Source organism: Phacochoerus africanus, chromosome X, assembly GCF_016906955.1.
Source record: "Phacochoerus africanus isolate WHEZ1 chromosome X, ROS_Pafr_v1, whole genome shotgun sequence".
NCBI classification, from domain to species: Eukaryota; Metazoa; Chordata; class Mammalia; order Artiodactyla; family Suidae; genus Phacochoerus; species Phacochoerus africanus.
The window spans coordinates 20,110,023-20,135,795 of NC_062560.1; the positions used below are offsets into that span (position 1 = coordinate 20,110,023).

A 25,773-nucleotide genomic window follows, 5' to 3' on the forward strand; every position below is an offset into this window, starting at 1 on the left:
GCTTGTTATTTTCTCTGGCCTTGCCCATGGCATGTAGAGTTTCCAGGCCGGGGATCGAACCCAGGCCACAACAGCAACCTGGGCCACTGCAGTGACAATACCAAATCCTTAACCCATTAGCATGATTGTTATTTATAAAAGCACACTTATTCTTGAGTGCATGTGAAGCTGTTTTCAGTCAACATAAAGTCAGGTTAACCTTATTGACAGAATTCAGAGCAACCTCACCCACTGTTGTCAAAGACCCAGTAAGCATGCAGTGCCATTCAATGCCGTTTGTCTCTCGTGCACCAGAATGGGCAAAACCACCACCAACAGCAAACTTGTTCAATTCTATGATGTCATTTGATGTAAATGGAAGATTTCTTGATATAGTATTTACTCCCATTGCCATCTTACCTGACTTACCATATTTAGACATTTTCTGCTGACACACAATAATGACAAAGTAAGGGAGAATACTTTTTTTGTGTGAAATATTTAAAACCCAAAGGCTTTTGTTATCTGTTTATTTAAAAAATGAAATATGTGGAAATAGTCATCGTTTGTCCCAAGTGTTTCAAACTGCTAAGCACCTTTTCTTATGTATGAGAAATAAGCTATTGGTTTGACTAGTCACTAAAGAAATCTTGGAACTTTGCAGAAAATTACAGTAAGAGGAAGTTGCTTGCTATATTGCAACAAGAGAGTATTTTGATTGCAAATTTTTCCATAAGTGTGGCAGTTTGCAACTTGAGAAGAATTTAATAGTAGCTGAGCTTTCAAAATGTTACACAGAAACTGTCATTTTCTTCCACAATTAAAATAAGTGCTTCTGAAAGTTTCAGGATAAGAATGACCCAAATTACCCTCCCCCACACTTCCTCATCCAGAAGAAGGGGGAATGGAGTTTGAACAGAACATCTGTGAACAAAATGAAAGACAAATGGTCTTTTCAGGCAAATGTCTGAAAAAGAGATCTTTTATAGCCAAACAGAATACTATTGCATGCATCGCCATGGCTAAGAAGAGGATCAACAATGCTTTCATAATGGCCTTTTATTTTAGCACATTCTATTTTTATGGATTGAATTGTGATTTCAACACATCCATTCATAATTCATCATATAATTATTTGCATAAGTATCTTTTGACTTAGATTTAATGCACTTTTGCCTGCTACATCTTGACTTCACATTTATACTGTTAAGTACACTAAGACAATCTCATTACAAGTAATGTTAAAGGAATGTGGATGAAAAGGAGTGTTGTCTACCAAAAGGAATAACCTACTAAAGAACTGAACTTTCATTAATGTGCTAGACATGGACTACTGGAGAAAAGACACCGGGCTTGTTTATTGCCTGCTGAAGGACTTCAGGTTAAAACAATCAGTTAATTAAGACTTCATCCTGTGTACTTTGCTGGTGGTTTCTTCAACTTTTATGTACTCAACCCGGTATTTAGTACTTCCTCTGTCTTGCACTAAAACCTTGTAGTTAGAGGATAAAACAGTGCATAAAATAGTTAGAATTCCTCTTCTTTCATGCGGTTTATTTGTACAGGGAAGGCTGGGTAATAAACAAGAAATATAAGTACTTTTGGTAACACTAAGTTCTAAGGAGAGAAATAAAGCAGGGAAGAAAAACAGGAAGTGTGGAGGGTGATAAGGATAACAACTTCTGATAAGGAAGCCTGGGAAGCATTTACTAAAAAGGAGGCATTTGAGTAATGATCTGAAGGAGGTGAGGGAGTAAGCCACAACCATCTCTGAGCAAACATTTCAGATAGAGGGAACAGCGAGGGTATAGGCTCTAAGATGGAACTGTGCTCGGCATAATCTGGGAACAGCAGCTGTGACTAGAGCAGAGTAAGTAAGGGTAAGGTCAGGAAACAAAGGTAGCAGGGGCCAGGTCATACAGGGCCTTCAAGGACAGTGAAAGGTCTTGGACATTTATTCAGAGTGAAATGAGAAGCCATTGGAGAGGAATTCATGTTGTGGCACAGCGGGTTAGAGGATTTGAGTTCGATCCCTGGCCTTGCTCAGTGGGTTAAGGATACAGCATTCCCACAAGCTACAGCATAGGTCACAGATGTCGCTCAGATCCTTCATTGCTGTGGCTGTGGTGTAGGCCAGCAGCTGCTGCTCCGATTAGACCCTTAGCCTTGGAACTGATATGCCGCAGGTGAGGCTGTGAAAGGAAAAAAAGAAGCCATTGGAGAGTTTTCATGATTCTAATCACATTTTGCAGGATCACTCTAGTTCTTACATTAAAAATAGAAGAGGCAAGAGCCAAGGATTGGAAAACAGGGAGGAGATATCTCAGTAATCCAGGTGAGGGGTGATAGTGGCTTCAACCAAGGCAATAATAGTAGAGGTGGTAAGGAAAAGTCATATCATAAACATATTTTGAGGATAGAGCTAGTATAGCTTGCTGGCGGATTGGCTTTGGGATAGAAGATAAAGAGTTAAGACTGACTCTAGTATTCTAGGTGTGAGCCACTGTGGGTGGAAATGGAATTGTCATTTATAAAGGTTTAGAAGACTAAAAGAGGAGCAGATTTGGTTGATGAGTGGTGGATGTCATGAGCCCAGTATTGTTTGTACACATTAAATCCTATTGAGTTCGGCAGCCTGCAGCTTAGCCAAGAAGTCCTGATTGGTTATATAAATTCATAAGTTGCTAAAAATCAGATCTTCTTAGGGAGAAAGTTCAAAGAACTTTCACCCAGATGCTCACCACTGAACGATGATTCAGGAAGTAAGATAAAAATATGTTTTTTAAGACAATTGACCTTCACAGATATTCACAAAAGGAGTCTATTTTGGTGGAGCATGATGAGCTTCTACTTTAAAATCACACACACACACGCATACACATATACCCTATTCCAAACACAAAAAGATACAGTCAAAGCCAAAAGCAAGATCTAGTGTCGGAGTTCTAGAAGAAAGAACGAAACTGCACAATAATAAATGGAAACTAAAGCTACATAGCTGGTAGGCTCTGAGTCCAGAAAGAGATGACTGAGAGTCTACTCTAATGGGGGTCAGAGAACAAATGGACCACAGCAATGTCAGGAAACTGAAGACTGACTCACTGAGTGAAACCAATTGGGAAGGCAAGCAGAGCTTCCTCTCCCATGAGTAAGGAGGCTGAATTGACCAGACTATGTAAAGGTGATTCTTTCCTTACTAAATGGAAATTATGGGAAATCTCCTAAAGCCCTTAAAATAAATTTTTAGATAATAACAGGATGATTAAGAACACTAGATATTCAAAAGCACTGATATCTACTAGACATCCTGGATATGTAAAATGTAGTCAGTGAAGTAAACACTCTGTAGGTAGGATAAACTTTAGACTGGATAAAATCTTGAGAGAGAATTAGAAAATTGGAAAACAGTTTGCATTCACCTAAAAAGCATTGTGGAAATATGAAAGGATAAAAAATAGGAAAGATACATGGATGATAAATTGAAAGGTACCAACTTATTTCTAGAGAAAAAAAAAAGGACTAGTAAAGAAGGCCATTGAAGAGATAACCTAAGAATCTTCAGAACTGAAGAAATAATGCCTTCAAGTACAACACAATGAATGTGAAATGGGTCAGTTAAAAGCGGTTATATCTAGAGCATCCTAGAGCAATTACAAAATATTAGGCATAAAGAGGAAGCCACAGAGAGACTAAAAACAAATTATAACAAATGACAGAGTAGTTATAGATGTTTTAAGGGCAACAATAGATGCCAAAGAAAATAAAATGATATATTCAAATTGTGGAGGGAAAATTTTTCTCAGCTTGGAATTCTGTACCTAGCTGAGCTATTATTTTATTTAAGAGTGAAGGCTTCATTGTATTTTCAGGCATAAAAATCTAGAAGAGTTTGCTACTCATAGACTGCTATGAAGGAATTTCTAAAGGATATACTTACTTGAACATGAATCCGGAAAAAGGGTGATCTGAAACTAATAAGAAAAATAGAGAAATAAAGTATATTACAAATTTTCACTCTCATGAGGAAAACATTCATCATCATGAAAGCTAAGATTCTAGGCCTTTTTTTTAATGGTCATAACACCTTATACAATCTACTGTGTTATCCATGTAATCATGTATCTGTTTTTAATGTCTTTCTCTTATAAATATTTCATAATATCACTAGAAATTGGAAAAAGTGATACCAATTAAGTATCTGTCACTCAGAATGTATAATTCCATCAGTTCTGCTAGAAAAGAGTACACGGGATTGTAAATTTGCTCCTCAGCGTATTTAATCACACTTGCTGATGACACAAGGAAACCTTTACTGCCAGGAGTTTATGTATATGAACAGTGAACAATTTCTGATATAAGTCTGTAAGGAATCTTTTGAAAAGAAGGCTGTTTCATGGGTCTCCCAAATCACCCACATGTCCAGTGATTCTCTGAGAATCAGAAGACTCGACATACAGTTCTCCTAACAGCTGAGATTTTATGATAGTGACACAGCAAAGGTATACAGCCAGATCAGTATGGAAAAAAGATACCCATGGAATCTGGAGAAATCCATGTGCAGGCTTCCTGTGCTCTCTCCCTCTCATGACAGATCATGCAGAGTGCACTCTCCCCCAGCAACAAAAATGTAGTCATGTGTGTAGTATCTCTGCCCAGGGGAGCTCATTAAAGACTCCTACCCGAGGGTTGTATTGGGTTGGCTACATAGGCATCCTCTGCCTAGCCATTAGAAAAATTCCAGACTCCCAAAAGGAAAGCAGGTGTTTAGTCCCCAGGTGGGCAAAATAGTCTTATCGCTTAAGGAAGCTTCATGTCAGTGTAGGGGACTGTTTATCCATCAAGTTCCCAGATGTCAGCCAAGGGCCAACCCTGTAAGCAGGCCATTCTAAGATAGCAGCCTCAGGCCTGCTGTATTAAGTCTTTTCTGCACAGAGACCTATTTCCTTAACAGTAGTTTTCATTGTTTTTCCTTTCACTTTCCAAAGCATATAATTTCAATTAATTCTTTCATTTTAGAAAATGTCATGTCACTTGGAAAAAACAATGAAGTCTCTCTTAAGAGAATTTCGTTGTAATATTTACAAAAGACATCTAAAGCTTTGCTTCTTTGAATGAGGGATAAATCTATATTGTGTGCTTACAAGTTTTTAGGTATCAACAATATGTATACTGATTATACTCTGCAATCACCATCAGTCTGAGAATATATTTTTATAGGGAAAGAAAAGATAATCTTGCTAAAAAGAAAACCTGGAGAGCATAAAATATGCTTTTGTGTATATTTTAAAGTAGACCTTCAGGTTATAAGAAATAATGTGCAAAAAAGCACAGGAGGTACATTGTATAACTCAGTTCTTTCAAGCTGTCTGTTATCCATGTAGCTTCCTAAAAACAAACCACCCTCATCTTTGTCATTTTTGAAAATAATGAGCTGTAAAATTATAATGATTACTTATGGAAACACAAAAGAAAAAACTAATCAGTAATTTTACAGCCAAACAATTTAGGGAAAATAACTATATGTAAATTAACTATACTTAAGCACACTAGCCTGAGTTATTTGAGTTGTTAGTCTGAGGCAGAGTGCACTCAAGAAAATCAACATATCATAATGTGTTTTATCTTTCATGTCTTATCTCCAAAATTGATTGTGAGTTTCTATAGCCATGGATCCTGCAAAGTTTTATACATACACACACACACACACACACACACACACCACATACATATGTATTTATATTGCTTTGACAATTGGGTGATTATTTCTGTGTTATCTGAATGTCAGAAAATTACCTGATCCTTATCTTTTGGGCCGATATCCATCCATAATATTATATGCATGAGAATTATGTAAACCATATGCAAAATGTGAAAATTACTGTATAAGTAGAATGTTACTTTATAAGCAATGATGCTAAATAAGAAAGTATGTCACAGAATATGAATTCATTGTATAAAACCAAGGCCAGCCAGTTTTATGTAGACACAATCCAATTGCACCTTATAGATATATCTTTGGAAAAAAGAAAGAATCTGTTACCTAAAATTCATTTTGAGGGATTATCTCTGAATTAAAATTACACATGCTGTCTCTGTGCTCTTTTAGCTGGCTAATCATATGAGCGTCACTAACCTTATTTAGGTCAGTGAACAATCTAGTTTAGTAGACTGGCTTACTGGAACCAGTGATTTATAGTCATTAATTGAAAGCTAGACCAGTCTTACAGTTGTGGGTTTTTCTATTAAGACATTACACTGTTCTGGTCCTTAGCATGGAGTAGACTGATAGCTGGGTTTAACGAGTAGATGTTTAGCTAGGCAAGTGTGATACAGGAAGTATAGGCTCAAGGGAATGGTTATGGTGATGTCCCATGGAAACCAAATGGAAGAAGAGAAATAAAGGCACAAAAGGACGGTGAAGTCAATGAACTGGATGTGTCAGTGGAGATTGGGGACATTGTACTATGTAAAATGGAGATAATATCAGTAGCAGAGGCAGAAGTAGGTGAGAGAAGAAAATACTGATTCAAGTGCTGAAATACTTAGAGACTAAGGGAAAGTGCCTAGGAGATAATAGAATCTATTCTATGGACTAGAATAAACTTCAAGGGAGCAAGTGAGAGTCATATTTGCTTGACTACTTCATAAGAGTTTGTGATTTGATATGAGATAATGCCTGAGAAAGCACAATAAACCCCTTTAAAAGGTACACAGTATTACTATGCATATATAAGAGCCCTGAGTTTCACCACTGCTTTGTACCCCGATTTCTCTGCCTACAAAATAAGAACAAAGATAATATTATCCTCTCCTACTTCACAAGAAATTAGAAAGCTTAGTGGCATGATATATGTGAATTTGTTGTGAGTCTTTGCAAGAAGATACTTGCACTGACCAGGGTTCAGCTATTAAGGGTTCTCTGCAGTTCGGTGGCATTCTGATGGTACCCAGAATATCAAATAACAGCCTTCCCTATTTTTTATTTCAGACATTTCAGCAGTCTTCTCTGCAGCACAAATCAAAGAAGAAAAACAAAGGTAAGAAAAGGAAATGAAACATGTAGCTCCTTAGTTTGCACTGGGGTAATCACCAGCACACTCCACCCATCCTCTCTTGCCTGATCCCAGCGTGGTTTGGAAAAGACCAACCCCTCCTAGCACAAGAGCTACCAAGACCGCCTTCTCCTTCAGGTCAATTATGATGCAAGGTACCTTTCGCAACAAATGGTCTCCACAGGTTTTGAGACTAGGATGATTACCCACTTCTGATTAAACTATACGTCACTCGCACTGGTGAAAAGGTTTTAAAATTTCCCATAGTTTTCTATTCTGATACAAGAAAATGTTAAGTACCCAGACTTATTTTTATGATGTATAGATTAATATTCTACCTTCACATCTATACAGAATTTCAAGAGCATTTTTATCCATGATTACCTCTAGGTCCTATAGCTGGCAAGAGCAAAAGGCGAATTTCTTGCAAAGATCTTGGCCGTGGTGATTGTGAGGGCTGGCTTTGGAAAAAGAAAGATGCAAAGAGTTATTTTTCACAGAAATGGAAGAAATACTGGTTTGTCCTAAAGGATGCATCCCTGTATTGGTATATTAACGAGGAGGTAAGACAAAGCATATTTTGTCTTCTCATCCATTTTCTATCTTTAACCAAAGAGTCATTGTTTTGAGACTTACATTCTGATTTTTTTTATTTAATTAAAAAAATGTTTTTTATTTCTCCAATGCATTTTTTTTCTACTGTACAGCATGGTGACCCAGTTACACATACATGTATACATTCTTTTTTCTCACATTATCATTCTCCATAAGTGACTAGACGTAGTTCCCAGTGCTACACAGCAGGATCTCATATTTTAAAATCATATAATCACCTTAAGGCTAATTCAGGAGACTTCAACTAATTATTTTTCAGCCTGCCTTCTTAAAATGATTGCATTGTCAGGTTCTAGAAGGGTAGTTGTCCTAATTATTCCAAGGTAGTAACATAATCTGAAACACAAAGTATAGTAAAATTTTGTGTCTAATTAAAAATACCAAACTTATTCAAGAAACACCTTACTTAATAGGATTACACATGGAAATTTGATAAATATTTTAAAATGTCTTGCTTTTGTTCAGAATTTTAAATTTTTTTCTATTTGCTTTTTTGGGAGGAAGTCATTTAGTAAGTTATTTAATATCATGTGCATTTGTTTCAGTTTTTCTTAAGGAATAAATGAACTAGTAGACTAGCTTTGAACATCTGCAAGTACTCATTTCATTTGGTCCAATAGAGGCAGCAGGGGGAGGGTATATAATACATGGAAGTTGTTCTTATGATTTCCTGTTTCATTTGCAGTAAACAGATTTATATCCAGAATAATTATATGACCTATCACATATCACAACAGTTACACAATATACCTTATATTTTGTTATTCCCTTGACTCTACATTTGCTTCTTTTGCTATAGCTATCTGTCATTTCACCTTAAGTTTCTTTGATTAAAATTCTCTATTGTTAGCTTTTTTTCATAAAAATATACATAGTTTAATGTAGTATACTGGCTAAATACTTTTTACATGCCAATCAAGTAGTATAAAAACACAATGTCTTTGTTTCTCTTTAAGATCACTTAATAGATTTGTCTGCTGAACAGCTAGCCTGTCTTTCAGAGTTTAATGGGGAGATCATAACTATCCCCAAAGTATCTTAAATGCTCAGAATTTTAAATTTTAACATTACGGACAACAAGAGTAACATAACAGAAATGAAAGTTGAGGAATGCCCTTGTGGTACAATGGGTTAAAAATCTGGTGTTGTCACTGCAGCAGCTCAGGTCGCTGCTGTGGTGCAGGTTTGATCCTGGCCCGGGAACTAATGTAGGCCATGGGCATGGCCAGAATTAAAATGAAATGAAATGAAATAAAATAAGAAATTAAAGTTGAGAAAGAGATTCGGGACTTTTGTATTTATCCCAAGATTGGAAGAAAAAGTACTCAGATATTGGAAAAATTATACTACTGCTCTTTTATATAATATACGCATTTCAGTCACTATCATTAGCATCAAATTTTTATTAAGCTTTACATATATACTTCCATACACACACAAACTAAAAGGATTGAGAATCTCTATTCTTTTTCTTTAAGATAGTAGGTGGGGGTGTAATCTCCCTTGAACTTGATATATAAGGAGCCATGAACTGGGACAACACAGATCAAAATTTGGGAGAGTAAAAGTCTGAGGAGTTGGCTCATATTGGAAAGGGACAGCAATTAAAGGATTTAGCCAAGAATAGTCTTAGCCGAGTTGGAATTACTTTTATCTGATGTAAGATTTTAGCTAATTCTCCTATGTTGTATTTCTATCCCACATTGGGGTGGGAATGGGGGTATGGATTTAATTCAGTTTTCCAAGTGAAAAATGACTTTATGTAGCATGTAAACCAAGTCAGATATTTGAAAATCAAATTAGCCTATTCACTTGTAAAAATATTGACTATGCAAAATATTTCATTCACTTTTGATAAGGGGTTTCTTTTAGAGGCAGAAAAGGAATTCAATTAGTAAGTGTCCCTACATTTTACAACTGAACATTTAAAATGCTGGAAAACTGAATTGTAAATGTGGACTAAAGGTATTTTATATGTTATAAAAGTGTATACAAACTCTAAGGAGAAAGTTACTTATAAAGCAGGTTTTACTTTTGAAAATTAAAAATATTTTATTTTAATACAAAAAGAATTTTTAAAAATCTCTGTATATATTTTACTTTGTACTATTCTAAATGTTCAGAATATACATTTAATTTAATGGGCTGTAACAAGTAAGAATGCAAGTCTAATCTTTAAAATGTCTAATTTAAGGGATTAAATAAAGTGATTTATTAGTATAGATATTTAAGGCACATCAGCTTCAAACCTTTGTATATAATACCCTAAACAAGAGTGTTGCTTCTTTAGGATGAAAAAGCAGAAGGATTCATCAGTCTGCCTGAATTCAAAATTGATAGAGCCAGCGAATGCCGCAAGAAATAGTAAGTTGATTTTATTTGGGGCAAGGGAGAGAATGGGAAGGAGTTTTTTTTTTTTTAATTTCTGGCTTTTAAATTATAGGTCACTTGTCTAATGCTTTCAAATTGAGGTAATAAGAAAGCAGTTTTGTGGGCAGAAAATTGAATTTTTTACTGATTTCTGTCATCATGGCAGAAGTATTATATATGTGAACTCAGGTTAGATGCTGAGGTAATTTTATCCATAAAAATCATTTGGTTCTAACTTATTTCCCAATTTGAAATAAAATAAATGTACTCTGTTTCCTTTTGCAGCGCATTCAAAGCCTGTCATCCTAAAATCAAAAGCTTTTATTTTGCTGCTGAGCATCTTGATGATATGAACAGGTAAAATGTTACTTAAATTTCAAAATACTTAAAAATCAATTAGGCTTAGAATTCTAAGTTTTCCTCATTAATGCTTAAAGAATAATGTCACTACAGTTTTTAGATCAGTCAGTTTAAAATACAGTAACCAGCCATATTTCTGTGTAGCCATACCTAATTATAAAGAATAGCAGTTTTTTTCTTTTTTTATTACTCAATGAATTTATTACATTTATAGTTGTACGATGATCATCACAATCCAATTTTATAGGATTTCCATCCCACAGCCCCAGCGCATCCTCCCACCCCCCAAACTGTAAGTCAGAATAAACTCATTGGCTTATTGTCAGGTTTACCCAAAATGTTCCAGAGTCCAAACACAGGCCAAAAAAAGAAAAAACCCACTATAGAAAAAAATGGGTTTTTCTAAAAGTCCATTTTGAGAATATGTCTTCAGATTTATTCCCAAGTGAGGAAAAAAAGATAACCACCAAAAAAAAAAAAAAAAAAAAGCTAGCTTTTCCAAGTGCTGAGTATTTATGACAGAATATTCATCTCAATAATGGATATTCCTAAGCAAAGTTGGTGTATCTTCCTGTCAACTTCTTTCTATCACGACAGGATTGTACAGCCAAGTGATTGGTGATTAGATTAGGTGGCTCTGGGAAAATCTGTATATATATATATATATATATATATATATATATATATATATATGTATGTATTTTTTCATCATCTACAATATATATCTCATATTTCCACTTTAGCTCTTATGAGTTTGATCCTTCCTTTTTCTTTCCTTTACTCTTTCCCTTTTCTAGGTTTGTAGAAATTGGATTTAAGATTCAAAATTTTCCCCTTTACTGGTCTTCGGCAGATAGTGCGTGTAACATATATGATGTGCCAACAGTTAGGGAGATGCAGCTCTCCCACTTACTATCTGCGTGACCTTCGATATAGAACTTAACCTCTCTATGTCAGGCATTAACTCCTTTAAAAAATGGAGATGATAACTATCTCCATCCATAGAACTTTTATGAGAAGTGAATAAGCACACATATAGGGCACAGAACAGTGTCTGCTAAGTGGTAAGTGCTATGTGTTTGCTATCAATATATATTATTTATATATACTTTGGACTCTTACCCCATGTAACTTTCTTTGTGTATCTCTAAAGAATTAGTGTCCAGATATTTTTAAGCAGAAAATTGTGCATCTTCATCAATGTGCTTGAACATACTATGAACACATAATATGCTTTTATAAATAACCTTGTTCTTTGACTCTTGGGAATACAGGCATGGTTCTTCTAAAGCAAGAATATAAATATAAGGAAAGGGCAAAGAAAGGTGTTGAGAACACTTGATAAAATATTTTTTGATTAGTAAAAGAACTGAGCCTTTCTTTTTTTTTTCTTGAAGTGTACTTGATTAACAGTGTTGTGTTAGTTTCTGGTGTAAAGTGATTCAGTTATACACGTATATACATTCTTTCTCATAATCTTTTCCTTTATTGTTTATTACAAGATACTGAAGTTCCCTGTGCTCTATAGTAGGACCTTGCAGTTTATTTCATGTATAGTAGTTTGTATCTTCTATTCTCTAACTCCTAACTTATCCCTCCCCCACCATGTTTCCCCTTTGGTAACCTGAAGTTTGTTTTCTGTCTGTGGGCCTGTTTCTGTTTTGTAAATTAATTCATTTGCATCATATTTTAGATTCCTCATGTAAGTGATATCATATGGTATATGTCTCTCTCTGATTTACTTCACCTACTATGATCTCTAGATCTTTTCATGTTGCTATAAATGGCATTATTTCATTCTTTCATATGGCTAAGTGGTATTTCATTGTGTGTGTGTGTATATATATATATATATGTATACATATATATACACACACACACATTTTTTAATTGGGTCACACCCGTGGCATGTGGAAGTTTCCAGACCATGGATTGAACCCGTGCCACAGTTGCAACCTGTGCTACAGCTGAAGCAACACTGAATCCTTAACCTCCTATGGCACGTGGGAATTTTCCTATACCACATCTTTTTTATCCATTCATCTGTCAGTGGACATTTAGGTTGTTTCCATGTCTTGGCTATTGTAAATAGTGCTGCTATGAACATTGTGGTGCATGTATCTTTTCAATTCAGGGTTTTCTCCTGATATATGCCCAGGAGTAGGATTGTAGGACCATATGATAGTTCTATTTTTAGTTTTTTAAGGAACCTCCATACTGTTTTCCATAGTGGTTACACCAATTTACATTCCCACCAACAGTGCAAGAGGATTCCCTTTTCTCCACACCTTCTCCAGCATTTATTACTTGTAGACTTTTGGATAATGGCCGTTCTGACTGGTGTGAGGTGATACCTCATTGTAGTTTTGATTTTCATTTCTCTAATAATTAGTGATGTTGAGCATTTTTTCATGTTCCTATTAGCCATCTGTATGTCTTCTTTGGAGAAATGTCTGTCTAGATCTTCTGCCCATTTTTTGATTGGATTGTTTTTTGTTTTTTTTTTTTTTTTTGTTATTGAGATGTATGAGCTGTTTGTATATTTTGGAAATTAAGCCCTTGTTGGTCACATAGTTCGCAAATATTTTCTCCCAGTCCATAGGTTGTCTTTTCATTTTTGTTTATGGTTTCTTTTGCTATGCAAAAGCTTATAAATTTGATGAGGTCCCATTTCTTTAATTTTGCTTGTATTTGAATATATTGTTATGGTTTATGTTCTTTTGTAGGAGTGTTATGGTGTCATGTCTTATATTGAAGTCCTTACGCAATTTTGAGTTTATTTTTGTTTATGGTGTGAGGGAGTGTTCTAATTTCATAGATTTCCATGCAGCTGTCCAACTTTCCCAACACCACTTGCCAAAGAGACTTGTCTTTTTCCCATTGTATATTCATGCCTCCTTTGTTGAAGACAAATTGACTGTAGGCACGTGGGTTTATTTCTTGGCTCTCTATTTTGTTCCATTGATCCACTTGTTTTTGTGCCAGTACCATGCTATTTTGATTACTGTAGCTTTGTGGTATAGTCTGAATTCTGGGAGGGTTATGCCTCCAGCTTTGCTCTTTTTCCTCAGGAATGCTTTAGCAATTCTGCATCTTTTATGGTTCCATATAATTTTAGGATTATTCGTTCCAGCTCTGTGAATTGAACCTTTCATTTAGTTTCCATAATCTTCTCTTTATTTATATGTTACCATTCTTGAAATTTCACACTAGGCTAGGCAATTCGAATGTGAAGAGTTTGTTCTCAAATGAAAATGTTTATGTACTTGTTGGGGAGGGTACTCTATTTTTGTTTTAATAATTTTATAATTCTACTGTTAAAGTTACTCACTATCCATTTTACCACAAATGAGCTCAATGCCCATGAGATAAATCTGAAGGATTTACATCATAACCAAACAGAAAATAAGTGGTATATGTGAGCATATCCTTTTCTACAAGATAGGTCCACCTCAACAGTTACCTCCATTGTAGAATTAACATAATTTAATCATTCATGATATTTGCTAATCAAGATCTTTTTAGTTTTAGAAAATGGCCTGTTCAAAAATACATTTTTATAAACTATAAAACCATGCCTGGTCTCCATTTTCTATCCCGTGTTAGCAATAACTTCAGAAGTGTATGATGTCACTGTTCTTCCCTGATATGCCTGTGCATGTATCTGGATCAGAATATCAGAGAAGAACCTACACCAAACCCATATGTTTCATTTCATTGCCTATTCTAAGCAATAGGTCAAAGAAAAAATAAATCTAATCAAATAAGTCATCACCACAGCGAACATTTAAGAATGCTGTGTGCTGTTTTATATAAGCTTTGCCATGGTGGACTACAACCTTCAGAATTAAATTGTCCTGAAATACTGAATCTTTTTTAAAAATTTAAGTAGAATGGGCCTTTATTATTTTGTTTTGCTTTTTATATTTTTAATAGCAATATTCCTAATGTCTACTTTTCGGTAGCCAAGATTTTTTTTAAATTACATGTTAATAGAAAGAAAGAAAGTCAGTGCTGGCAATATTCACAGAGGATTGGTGATGGGGAGAGACACCCTCCAAAAACTTTATTTTATAATCTGGTTGTAACATAACAGCAAGATGATCTGGGTATTACTTCATTCTATAAGTAATCTTTTGAAGATATGTACCTATGTCTTCAAGAGATGATATAGTTATAAATAATTATGATTGTATTATAATAATTATAAATAAATGCCTCATCTGATTATTTTATAATTTCTAAAGTATTATCATATGTATTTTTTAATGCAGTGCTAGTTTTGACAGGACCTAGTAATTAGAATAAAAAAGCAATACTTTGGTTTAATTTTCTTCTATAAAATCTGCATGTGTGTATACACACACACACACACACTCATACATATACCCAAATATAAATACATATACATATACCCAAATATATATAACATAGAAAATTTAAAATCTCACCTTGTATTTTTTGAGTAATTCCAGTTTGATTGTGAGGTTATTTGCAAAAACACATTTGAGCACCCTACCACCAATCCATCTGTTCCCTCCTCAGAAATGAGCATTGAAACATTAAAAAAACTTTTTTGCCAGTCTGTGTGAAATCTGTGGGAAGAAAACAAAACATTTTTCTCAAGTATTCTGAGACATTTACTGATTTCACTTGGCCTGTGTACTCCTTTTCATGTCACCACATATGTCCTTGTTCTTGCAAGAACTTACCAGTTTTTATTTGGTAGTTATTATTTGTACATTTCTTCCATAGTTGTTACTCTTTTTCTCCCTCTCAGTACTGTGAGATTCTGTGTCAGCTGTTGACAACTTCATTGGAATGTTCACTCTAGGCCCAGTTGTCTTATCCCTGTTTATTGTCTGTCTCCCTTAGGAAGATAGAGGCAGCATGAAAACAGATACTTTGTTTCATTTATTTCTGTATCCTCAGTGCCTAGAACAGTACCTGGCACACATAAGCTCTCAATAAATATTTATTGGCCAAATTAATGCTGTTCCTAGTCGCATATAAACACTGAATCGTAACTGCAGTGAGTATTTGTTAAGCATCTTCTAGCTGAGGCCTAAGGACAGCTGTACCCAAGATGGCAACAAAAGTTGAGTAGTGTTCAGTCTTTTGGGCCTGTATGCACCAGCCCAACTTTACGCACACACTTTCTAAAGAATTTTTATTGTGAACAGAATTTTTCTTCCTAAAAGTAGGTCAGTTTTTTAATTTTCTTATGAAATTTAGGTATTCTGGAGCTCATGGAAGGCAAGAATTATGTCTTATTCATTTTGGGACCTCCAAAACAGAGCTCATTATTCAGCATGTATCAGGCCCTTGATAAATGTTGTTGAACTGAAAAATTAATAAGCCTCTTTTTTGTTTCTTGATTCATCTCATAAAGACCTCGTTGCTCTTTAGACTTCCAATAAAATGAAATTTCGGTAATACATTAAAAAGCAGTAAACATGAGGTACTTGATTAAAATTCAATAACAGATGTTCCCCTAGTGGTATCATCATTTCCACCCAAAAAAGCACCAAGCCACTCAGACTTGCCTTGTAGTACAAATTCAACCCCTTTCCTCCTACAAACAACCTGTAGAACAGATTTTAATTTTAACCTTTTACTAATGGTTAGAGTCATTTTTAAAAGGTTATTTGTCATGAAGTTGATTCCTTGACTTACAGTTTATAATTTTCTGGATCATGTGTGTATAACATGCTACAGAATTTATCTTTTTTTTTTTTTTTTGCATTTCTGCTCCAGTCCTTTCTTTACTTCCCAAACATACTTGAGGAGATAATTACACTGTAGGTTTTGTCAAAATAAAGTGGGGCTTTAAGTGACTTATTCTTAAAATTAAAGCTTAAATTTTTGTGGATATGATTTTGTCCATTAGAGAAACAACTTTCCTTCCTCGCTTTTCAAGATATTCTAAGTACCTGATGCACAGTTAATACCACTTGGCATAAATGATGAAATATATGATCACTTCAAAGACTGTCATCTTCCACTTGACAGGGGAGATAATCTCTTGGGAGAAAAAGTTCTTAAACACACTTTTTGTCTTTAAAATGTATCTCGATCAGATTATTGCACAATTTAACAATGTTAACTCGACCAGCAATTCCTTTCTCATTTGGGAGAAACATACAGATCATAGCTCAAGATTGACAACTGGAAATTTGTCAGATTAAAGATTCTGTGATTTGATAGTCTGTTGCAGTGTAAACAATTTGAATAATGAACACAGGGAGAGACCTGGTGGGACAAAAGCTGGAGATTGAAATGGTGCTTTGCTTCAGGCATTCCCTACACTGGCAATAGCATCACTACTGAAAGAGGAAAGAATTAAGTTTGGGCTTTTTTTTTTTTTTTGCCTTACCCAGAGCTTGAGGTAGTTCCTGGGTCAGGGGTCAAACCGGCACCACAGCAGTGACTCCAGCCACAACAGTGACAACCCCAGATCCTTAACCACTAGACCACCAGGAAACTCCTAATATTTATTTTTAAGTTATGATTGTTCATGGAGATAAATTTTTTAGGATCCAAACAGAAGTTAAAATTGTATATGCTTATTTTGTCTTTGGAAAACCTAACACCCTTATACTTAGAGGCAGTTTTCCCAAGTACTATTGAGATATAGTTCCCCTTGGATCCTGAAACTTAAGGGAGATTCATCAAAACTAATATTTCATAGTGAAACTTACTTTTGCAGGCAAGGTCTATAATTTTCCCCTTCCCGGGACAAATTATATCTAACGTTGTTTAAATATCTCTAAAGGAGCATTTGTTCTCAAGAAACAGAACAGCAAAAATATTTGGGGTGCTTCTACATTTAGAGCAGCAGAATTAATAGGGCTTTGGTCATCTTAAAACCCTTTATGTTACAGATATTAACAGGTTTGCCCAAGACTTTTCCACCAAAATAGCATCTTTAGTGTGGGAGCAGTTTGTACTGCAGCAAATTATAGCTCAATGAAGACTCCACGTGTCTAGAGTAGCAAAAAATACATCATTTACCTGGGATTATTCCATATATATTTTTAAACATTTAAAAATAACAATTTCCAAGAAGTAAAGTTTAAGAAATTTGGTTGCAGTGTTACTGATTTTAATATTTGTTTTTTCAGGTGGCTTAACAGAATTAACATGCTGACTGCAGGATATGCAGAAAGAGAGAGGATTAAGCAAGAACAAGGTAAAGGAATACTTTTTTTACTATTATATAACACTTTTTTTCTTGCTCTTTTTCTGTACAGTGATTCACTGCTATCACTTTAGATAAAATGCATATGTTGGTCTCTGGTTGTTTATCTGCTATGCACTTTGAATCCAAATCCTAGCATCTCATGGCTAAAGTTTAGTAAAGTAAACAGGGAAGAAACTCTCAGATTTTTGGAGCAGCTGATATGGAGTTCATTTCTGTTTGTTGCTATCTCCTTCAGTCTATTTCCTGTGGAGGAGTAAAAACTTAGAAATTAAAAAATCTAGAATTGATCCTATATATTCACCTAAGCCTAAGGCCTTGGTGGTGAGTTGTTTTTTCTACTTAGCCAATTCACAGATATTTAAGTGGTCTTTTATCCATAAAGCTCAAATGAATGATCCCTTCTCCCATAAATTATCTAATTTGATTATGTTCTTCAGTTCTTTTACTATGTTAGCTCTATGATCTTGCCTTGGTATTGACTTCACATTTATGAAACACAATATAACCTGATGCAGAATTGAAATCTTAACAAAAGCTGTGGTCCCTGTTCTAAAGTAGCTTCACATTTCCCAAAGAATGTTTGTTGTACATCCCTTGGAAGCATAAATAGTTTTTGTAAATGTCTGCAACATCCTAAAGTTAAAAAATTCCACAGATTGATACATATATACAAATGCATTTCTAGTTGTGCCTCTAGTAGGCATAGCCTGTTTGTTGGTGTGAAGAGTCTGAAAACCTTTTGTTTTCTCTCAGAGTAAAACCTCAGCTAAAACTTTTAAAAACATCTAAAAACTAAAGGTTAGAGAGATCTAAAGAAGATAACCAGATCCCCAAACCAATCTGTCAGTAAATGTTTAGGTCAGAGGTCAGCAAACTTTTTGTAAAGGGCCAAATAGTAAATATTTTAGGCTTTTCAGGCTTTATGGTTTCTGTTGAAACAATTCAACTCTGCTGTCACAGTAGAGAAGCAGCTGTAGCTACATGAAGAGGAGTGGCTATACTTCAATAAAACTTTATTTATGGACACTGAGATTGAATTTCATAACATTTTCCACATTTTGAAAATATTCTTCTTTTGATTTTTTAAAAAAATTCTTTTCAAAGTATGAAAACCATTCTTGATCCACAGGCTGTATAAAAACAGGCAGAGTCTCGTTTTGCCTGCAGGCCATAGCTGGCCAATCACTGGTTTAGAGCCTTGGGGAGAGAGAATGGGAATGAATGGAGCAAGGAGTAAGGAGATAGGGCAGGAAGATTTCTAAGAAATACCAAAAGCCTATTCATTACTGCCAGCAGGAATTTATCTTCTTGTTAAGACTCTCAAAAATACACACTCAAAATTGCCTAAGAAAAATTAAAGAGCAGCATAAAGTAAATGAGCACTAATTTTTGCACAACGTGCAACTGATTAAAAAATTGCTAAGTGGATGCAAATTTAAAAAAAAAAAAAAAAAAACCTGAGAAGGAGTCAAGATTAATGAGAAAATACTTGCTGGAGAAAGTAATCAGTGAGCCTAACGTAAAGTTAGCAGTGAAGAGGGAGAGAAGATATTTTCTTAAAATTAAAGTGTTTCTGTATAAGGCCTGCAGCTAGCACTCTGATTATATTAAGGTGAAATAGGCACCCATCCTGCCTGAGATTACATTGGATTATAGTAGAAAAGATACCCTTAGTACAATACAGAAAGTGAAACATGGGGAAGTACAAACCAAGTGCCATGGGAATGAGGCTGAAGAGATTCCTTCCTAGAGGGAAATGGAAAAGGCATCATGTTGACTCCATTATCTGAACTGGTCCTCTCAGGATAAGAAGTAGTAGAATAAAACATTCCTGAAAGTGGACGCAGCATGGATACTTCCCCAATGTAACATGGAAGTCATCTCCATCAAGTCACTGTGCACAGGCACATCCCAGCCAGGACTGACTGTGAGGTGTCAGGCCAGTTATTAAGCCACATTTTTTCACTGTTCAAAGTTTATTCCCCACTTTCATATTTCAACCTAATTTATAGGCCAGTTATAGTTAGAGAACTAAATACATACACACGCACACACATCAGCCTTCCTTTTCAAATTTCTTTAAAAAGCATGAAACTATCCTTTTAAAAGTGCATATGGATTTATTTCTCAGTTTTTTAAGATGCAAGAATTAGAAGTGTAGGCAATGTGCTGATAGGAAAACAAATCTTGAGAAAAGTCAATTTGCATGGACAAGGAACCTTGGATTTTCTGGCCTGACTTCTGTATTTTATCACTCGGCATTGCTTTGAAGCTGAGCATGGCCTTGATTTTAGTGGATTTCCTTTGTACTTGGTATTATGTAACCAGATTTCATTATGGATGAAAGAACTGGTAAGTCATATTGCACATGCAGGTTTCAAAAAGTATCCATTCAATGGATTTATGCTGCCATAGGCTGCCATGTGAGTATTTATTTTAGTGCCTACTGGAATGTTGTAGACGATCATAGGCAACGCAGTTCAAGTCTCTTGCTAGTACAGTACAACCAGAATCTCTGAAATAATTAGAGCACCATTCACCAGGTGCTCTCACATAGGTCAGAAACATATTAGACTTCCTACCTTCTGCAGGATTAGTTCTCATGGTATTCTACATAGAAAATTACTGGAGGCACGTGTCTACTCCACACTTCTATAGAATTGTTTGACATCTGAGTACTACTCTCAGTACTGAAGTTAAACTTGATACAAAATATAGCTCTTTGAGGATTGGGAAAATTTCAGAAAGATGCAAAGGAATAACTGCCAAACACTGTTTCTGTTTAAATACCCAGTGCAGCTTGGAAGTGACTCTTTCATTGACTTAAATAAAAGTTTAGGGAATTGCTGTCTTTAACTACAGAAGCATAAAGGATTTGGAGTTCTTTTTTATTAAGCATTGATTTACTTAGAGAAAACAGGGTTATACTAAATTTTGCCAAGATCGTAATTTGGCTAATTGTCTGCTAATCATTTTTCTACATTTTTCCGTCATTAAGTCAGACATTCATGACACATTATTTTCAGTCCCACATAAGGTCCTCGTAAAGCTTTAATTACATAAAAATGAATGAAATACATTGTATTTCTTTGATCATTCTAGATGAAAAAGTCAATTTTTTTTCAAATTATCCTTTTGTATCAACATGAGAAGTGGAAATTTTCCTCTTCTATTGATGGCACTGTTTATTCATGATTAGTTACTTGTAAAATTGAATGTCACTATAAGAGACATTAAAAGTATCCATTTATTTTGTGCTAAATAGAGAGCTAAGAAAAATAATTTGCTTTTAGAATGAAAATCAGATTGGTTTCAGCCTCTGGGCAGCAGTGTGCCTGTAATTTTCCATACAAACTCAAAAAGGCCTGACTAAATTTACTGTGTAGCCTCTTCTCTGGCATCAGTCTCTCAAAGACACACTGCTTAGTGTGTGAAATGAAGTTAATTTGCAGTCGTTATTTCAGCCTTTTCTGAGGCAACCCAAGCAAACTTTGGTTTGATGGTGCTTTTTGTGGTTTGATGGTTAATACACCAAGAATTCCATCAAATAGTGGACTAGAATTCGTCCTAATTAAGTTGAGGGGGTGGTGAGGTAGAAGGAGAATCTCCCAAATCTGTCCCTCGTAGTGATAGCTGTAGAGATCTTGACAAAATGGTGATCGTCTCCTTCCCAGTGTTCTGATAGGATCACTTGAGGTGCTAACGCCTTGAGACCAGAGGGCAAAGGTGAAAGGGAAACTCAGAACACGTGCCATAGTTTCTGGAAATAGTGGGAAGGGTAGGAGCAGAGTGATCTTGGCAAGCCCACTGCCTGGGAGCAGGGTGAGTGGGTGCTTAGTCCCTTCACCTTCAGCAGTAACTTCCCAGGAGTATTTGAAGCTCTGGCAGAGCTACCCAAGTGAGGCCCCAGAGTTCCAGGATTCGCTTTTTACTGCTAGAACTTGCTACAGGAAAAAGCTAACGTCTAAGATGAACACCAGGCATTTATCTCCTGTGCGATCTGGGTCAGACTGCCCTGGCATGCTACCTACAAATGTCCCAATATTAGAGATCTTAGTATTTACTTCCTGACTGCTTTCGAGGTGCAGGGCACTTGAATATATGTTACCTTACTTAGCACCCCACTCACACTATTCTGGAAGGTGGTTATTATTAGCCCCTCCCCCCCTTTTACGGATGATGAAACAAACTCAGAGAGATTAAGTAACCATCACAAGAGCGCAGAAATGGTTGTTGGTACAGCCAAGCACTGAACCTACATCTGCATGAGTATATAGTCATGGTTTTCCCACCAGTGTTTACTGGGTCCGTTTCTGGGCAACTACATTCATTCGTTTTTGAGGAGAGACTTAATGTGCTTCTCCTTAGTATGTGACCCAGTATGAAAACCGGATATCAGATTTAGGTTAACTAGTCTTTGCTTATCTTTTGCTCAAAGAGAATAATTAAGGTAGGAATAGAATTTTGAGGCCTTGTATTTTGAGACCCGAATATAATAATCTCCATTGCTCAAGAATTTCCTGGCACAATAGCCAGGGTTATGGAGCAGCAGGAGGAGGGGGCTGGAAGGATCAAGAGTATATGTCATGTGAAATTCTCCCACCAAGTCATACAAAAGAGACCCAGTGGTTTAGAGCAAGGCAGTTTCTTAGTTCAATTCCCAGTTCTCTTATTTTCTGTTTATATAGTAAGTGCTCAATACATGTTAGCCATACTTATTAATCAGCACTACAAGGCCTCTCTCTCTCTCTCTCTCTCTCTCTCTCTATATATATATATATATATATATATATGTATATATATATATATATGTAAAACAATATGGGAAATCCTGGGTGGAGAAGGGTACCTGTAAAAATATGTGCCGTGACTTTTTACCTAAATCTGGATATTAGTTAAGCCTTCTGTTGTTTCTTTTGTGATTTAGATTTTCCTAAGAATAAGGAACCTTTTGCTTTAATGCCTTTTCTCTTAGCATCTGAAATTCACACGCGTAATACTTACAGGTTTTTTCCTTGTAAATCACATAAAGAATTAACCCAGCAGTTGCAGGGTGCTTAGGATATGGTAGAATATCTTATTCTGATTATTGGCCTTTGTGCTATATTTTTCTTACTCAATGAATGTATCTCTCAGAGTTTTTCCCCTTCCCTCTTGCCTGAGGTCTGCCAAGTCACTTTGTCTAGCGGCTTACATTTTCTACCCTTTCAAGTAGTTCTAGAAGTTTGGAACTTACAGCCCACATCAGCAGATTTGCCCTTTTGTGTTTGGCAAGAATCAGAGTTTGCCATGTGTTTCCAAGTAGAGGTGGGAGTATGGTGTTATAGAGACTCATGTCAGCATGACTGGAAACAGCGATTGTTAGGTAACCAGTGAACTGAAGCCAGAGAAGAGAACTGAGAACATTATTTTTGAGCTGTTTATGTCTGTAGAGATCTTCTTTGAGTGTTCATCTTTAATATAAAATGATACACCTTTAAGAGGCATCATGTGACATTCATTAATTGAGCTTCAAGTGATTTATTTCGTCTAGAATGTAAAATACCCTAAACTTGGATTTCCCGCTGTGGTGCAGTGGGTTAAGGACTCAGCATAGGTCGCAGCTCTGGGGCTCAGATTCCATCCCTGGCCCAGGAATTTCCCTGTGCCCTGGGCGTGGCGGAAACCTAAGATACCCTAAACCCGATTTGTCTTATGCGGTGCCTTTTCTTAACTCCTTAAAATTGTGGCTCTGTGAAAATGCTTGCTTCAGAAGGAGGTTGGGATCAGGTGATCGTACTCTTCCTTCCACCTCAAAACCCAGCGAAAATAAAAGTTGGTGAGCCTGGAGTAGGGAGTGCTGGGGAGCAGGGTGTAGGAATGGGACTGAAACTTCCTTTTGTTAGCTGGTGGTGTATGTTCCTGAAAATATGGCTAGAAACTTTTAATAGAATGTTGATGTGTCCATGTGTGTGAATTTGCAGATTATTGGAGTGAGAGTGACAAGGAAGAAGCAGATACTCCATCAACACCCAAACAGGACAGCCCTCCACCCCCCTACGATACATACCCACGGCCTCCCTCCGTAAGTTGCCAATAGGAGTGTACTCAATATTGCATCAGATTCTTTGACCTGAAATATCGATTTGTATGTTTAAAAAAATTATGTAGTGAAGTACATGTCAGACCTTGGGTTTTTTAGGAGGAAGCGGTCTAAAAGTAATAAGGGAAAAAATTTTAAGTATACAAAGAATGTTTAATCAAGAGGAACAGTCATCACAGATTCCATGCCTAATAAATATCAGTTTTAAGAAAACATGCCATTTGTGTCAGAGCTGCCTTCATAGGAATATCAACAACTAAAAAGTTTTCTTAGCTTGAGATGTCTAAATTGACCTTATCTGTTGTAGACTAACAAAGTTCATTCCTATGTTTTTTATTGTATTTATTTTTTTAATTACTCAAATGAATTTATTGGATTGTTATGATCATTATACAACTACAGATGTGATAAATTCATTCCTATGTCTTTTAGAAGCAACTCATAAAAACTAATACTATATCTGTATTGAACATGTTTTGGCATGAAGCTTTTCAGACAGCCATGGAGCCCGGTTTAATGTATGTGTTTATACGGTGCTCTTCTTCTTAAGGCTTCTTAAACCTGTGTAAATCATTCTGTATATAGAGTATATCTCGATCCTTTCATAGGGTAAACAACTGTCCTGATTTGCTTGGGCCTATCCCAGTTTATGCCCATTTCCCGTCAGAATTACCAAATGTGTCTCAATACTGTCCCAGTTTAGGCAACACATTGTTTGCTCAATTCTGCCTGTCTTGGGACTGAGTCTTCCACATAGGAAATGGAAGCTGGATTTAGGTGACAGTAGCAGCCAACCTAATTCCACCTCCCTTTTACTCCAGGGGATTTTTAACAAGAAGAATGCTCTGCAAGACGTTGATAAAATTCTAGGCCACTTCTTAACCTTGGCTGTGCATAAGAATCACCCTTGGAATGTTTTAGAACAGCAGATACTCAGGCCTAATCAAGACATATAAAATCAGAATATTTGGGACTGCAAACAGCTCACTGGACTGGACTGTGAACTTTTTTTTTTTTGAGAACAGAGACCCTGTTCTATTCATCTACACATCCCCTTGTCCTAGCCCACTACTGGCACTTATTTATTAAGTGCTCAGTAAATATTTTTGAAATAAATAAATAAAATGAAAGAATGAATACTTTGGGTTAATGACTAAAAGGAAAGTCACTTTTTTTTTTTTTTTTGTCTTTTGAGGGCCACACCTGAGGCATATAGAGATTCGCAGGCTAGGGGTCCAGTCAGAGCTGTAGCCCACCAGCCTATACCACAGCCACGGCAACACTAGATCTGAGCCACGTCTGTGACCTATACCACAGCTCACGGCAACCCTTTGTATCCTCAACCCACTGAGCAAGGCCAGGGGTCAAACCTGCATCCTCATGGATGCTAGTCGGGTTCACTAACCACTGAGCCACGAACTTCCAAAGTCACATTTTTAATTGAAATATTTGATGACAGTATCTCTTACCTAAGGGAAACAGGACAGAAGGAAGAAAAATGCAGAATTGTTCCCATCCATATGCACATTTTCTTAATAAATGCTGCAGTGTACCAAGGTCAACAGAATGCAAGGATGAACTGTGTAACTGAAATAACTAGGTCAGTAACAATATATAGTTTCTATCATATTTTACCTCTTTCCCTAAAACATCAGGGTCTGAATAATTCCCTTAAAATTTTTGTAAAAGTGGGGAGCTCCCCATTGTGGTTCAGCGTTAACAAGCCCAACTAGTATCCACGAGCACGCAGGTTCAATCTCTGGCCTCACTCAGTGGGTTAAGGAACCAGCATATCCACGAGTGGTGGTGTGGGTCACAGACGTGGCTCGGATCCCCCACTGCTGTGGCTGTGGCATAGGCTGGCAGCTGCAGCTCTGGGAACTTCCATATGCCGTGGTTTCGGTCCTAAAAAGACAAAATAATTAATTAATTAATTAAATTTGTGTAACAGTGGTTGAAAGGGAAACTGCAGCTTGACCAAACTGCTCTTTAATCATTAGCAACTTGGGAATTTCAACAAGGAAATTACTCTCGTTATTAACATGTGGGAGGATAAACTGCCAAAGAAAATGCCACTTAACTTCTCCCTTACCCAGAGGGGCAGATGTACT

The 25,773-nt window shown here is 36.1% G+C and overlaps 1 protein-coding gene and 1 long non-coding RNA gene across 9 annotated transcripts in view; one reads left to right on the forward strand and one right to left on the reverse strand.

Moving 5' to 3' along the window:
• Positions 1-25,773, forward strand: part of CNKSR2 (connector enhancer of kinase suppressor of Ras 2) — a 278,229-nt gene that overhangs the window by 207,361 nt on the left and 45,095 nt on the right. For all 8 annotated transcript variants that reach the window (XM_047764937.1, XM_047764938.1, XM_047764939.1 and 5 more), the window contains 6 exons: positions 6,968-7,016; positions 7,422-7,594; positions 9,937-10,010; positions 10,302-10,373; positions 17,501-17,568; positions 23,544-23,644. In XM_047764937.1, coding sequence (XP_047620893.1) covers positions 6,968-7,016; positions 7,422-7,594; positions 9,937-10,010; positions 10,302-10,373; positions 17,501-17,568; positions 23,544-23,644 — 537 coding nt within the window. The remainder of the gene's footprint in view (positions 1-6,967; positions 7,017-7,421; positions 7,595-9,936; positions 10,011-10,301; positions 10,374-17,500; positions 17,569-23,543; positions 23,645-25,773) is intronic.
• Positions 1-25,773, reverse strand: part of LOC125118439 (uncharacterized) — a 30,116-nt gene that overhangs the window by 2,999 nt on the left and 1,344 nt on the right. The window contains exons 2-5 of the long non-coding RNA XR_007132826.1: positions 14,828-14,971; positions 7,416-7,492; positions 6,875-6,985; positions 3,917-3,950 (exon numbers count right to left, since the gene is read on the reverse strand). This is a non-coding gene — a long non-coding RNA (uncharacterized LOC125118439). The remainder of the gene's footprint in view (positions 1-3,916; positions 3,951-6,874; positions 6,986-7,415; positions 7,493-14,827; positions 14,972-25,773) is intronic.